This window comes from Calidris pugnax, unplaced genomic scaffold (assembly GCF_001431845.1).
Source record: "Calidris pugnax isolate Ruff unplaced genomic scaffold, ASM143184v1 scaffold234, whole genome shotgun sequence".
In the NCBI taxonomy this organism is placed as follows: Eukaryota; Metazoa; Chordata; class Aves; order Charadriiformes; family Scolopacidae; genus Calidris; species Calidris pugnax.
This window is the reverse complement of record NW_015090987.1, coordinates 348,882-350,870: the sequence shown is the minus strand read 5'-3', so window position 1 is coordinate 350,870 and position 1,989 is coordinate 348,882. Positions and strand designations below refer to the sequence as shown.

Below are 1,989 nucleotides of genomic sequence, written 5' to 3'. Positions count from 1 at the left end.
GTGGAGTCTCCTTCTCTGGAGACCTTCAAACCCCACCTGGACACGTTCCTGTGTGACCTCCTCTGGGTGGCCCTGCTCTGGCAGGGGGCTTGGACTGGATGATCTCCAGAGCTTCCTTCCAACCCGATGTCGTTCTGTGAATTATTCTGTGGGTCGATGAAAGCTGTGACTTGTCAACTTCACGTTGTTGGTAGCTCACTGCTGTGACCTCTGCATCTGTCTGTGCTTAGTCCTAACCATCACATGGACATTGTTTTGCTTTTTGTGTGTAGTTGCTGAGCGTCCCCAGCACATGCTGATGAGGGTGTCGGTGGGGATCCACAAGAACGACATCGACGCTGCCATCGAAACCTACAATCTCCTGTCCGAGCGGTGGTTCACCCACGCCTCCCCCACGCTCTTCAACGCCGGCACCAACCGCCCTCAGCTCTCCAGGTGCCTCTGCCTTTCGAGTTCATTTAATGCACAACTGGACAAAGAGAAAGTCTGGGAGATGAGATCTGTTCCAATGAAATCATTTCACAACTTCTGAAAACAGTAGCTGTGTTTTTTGTGAATGTTTGGTGAAGTTTGAGAAGCTGCTGTCAAATGGTTGGACTCGATGATCTCTGAGGTCCCTTCCAACCACTACGATTCTGATTCTGATATACACTTTGATACCTATTTGTCTCAAATATATGTATCAAATGAAGGAGAAGACCAGGAATTCATTTTTTTTTTGTAGAACATAAAAGATAGGAGACTCAGTTTAAAGGCAGCAGAATTAAAACATAAAACATAAGAAGAAGGGAAGGAATGGCTCCATCCTCACGTTCTCAGCCGCAGGCAGTGACTGGGCAGAATATTTGGAATTGCTGTTGATCTTTGAGCAACCTGCTCTGGTGGGAGGTGTCCCTGCCCATGGCAGGGGGGTTGGAACTCGATGATCTTTAAGGTCCCTTCCAACTCGAACCAATTCTATTCTATGAAATTTAACTTTCCCTCCAGTGCAGTCTTTGGGGGAAAAAATAGGTTTCTGTTATCACCTACAGCTAATGGAAATGTTTGCATGGCTATATTTTATTTAAAAGTTACTTATATGCACACAGTCTTCTGTAGATGAAAAAATGAATCCTGGTAAGTTTTCTAAAATATGCTAGAAGTAACAAGCGTAATTGACACGATTTTAAATGTGTTTTGCTTTGCTAAGACAGGTATCAATAATACAACTGTTGTTTGTGATGTTTTCTAAAACCAGCCTTTATTCCGCTTCACAACCAGTGGGTTTCCTTCATTTATTTGCTTTGTGGAGCACGTTAAAGATTCAGCTTTTACCCTTGTTTTCCTGCAGCCCTGGTGAAATACTCCTTGCCTTTTTTTGTTGTTTTAATCTTCGTACACTAAAGCTATTTGTTTTCTTCAGCTGTTTCCTGCTGTGCATGAAGGATGACAGCATCGAGGGCATCTATGACACTCTCAAGCAGTGTGCTCTCATCTCCAAATCTGCTGGTGGGATCGGCGTCGCCGTGAGCTGTATCCGAGCCACGGGCAGCTACATTGCTGGGGTGAGTGTGCAGAGGGTCCTCCCAACAGGGATTAACCTGTGGGAATGATCAGAGGGCTGGAGCCCCTCTGCTGGGAGGGGGGGCTGAGAAAATTGGGGGGGGTTCAGCCTGGAGAAGAGAAGGCTCCAAGACCATCAGCAAGTTTGCAGACGATACCAAGCTGTGTGGTGGTGTCCATACACCAGAGGGATGGGATGTCATCCAAAAGGACCTGGACAGGCTGGAGAGGTGGGCCCAGGTGAACCTCATGAGGTTCAACAAGAGCAAATGCAAGGTTCTGCACCTGGGCCGGAACAATCCTCACCATCAGCACAGACCAGGGGGTGAGGTATTAGAAAGCAGCCCTGAGGAAAGGGACTTTGGGGTGCTGGTGGAGGAGAAGCTGGACATGAGCAGGCAGGGTTCAGCTGCATGCCAGAAGGCCAAACCCATTCTGGGCTGCATC

General features: G+C 47.6%; 1 protein-coding gene across 1 annotated transcript in view; it reads left to right on the top strand.

Moving 5' to 3' along the window:
* The window catches only part of RRM1 (ribonucleotide reductase M1), a 34,751-nt gene that overhangs the window by 10,704 nt on the left and 22,058 nt on the right, over positions 1 to 1,989 (top strand). The window contains exons 7-8 of the mRNA XM_014954030.1: positions 273 to 435; positions 1,403 to 1,544. Coding sequence (XP_014809516.1) covers positions 273 to 435; positions 1,403 to 1,544 — 305 coding nt within the window. The remainder of the gene's footprint in view (positions 1 to 272; positions 436 to 1,402; positions 1,545 to 1,989) is intronic.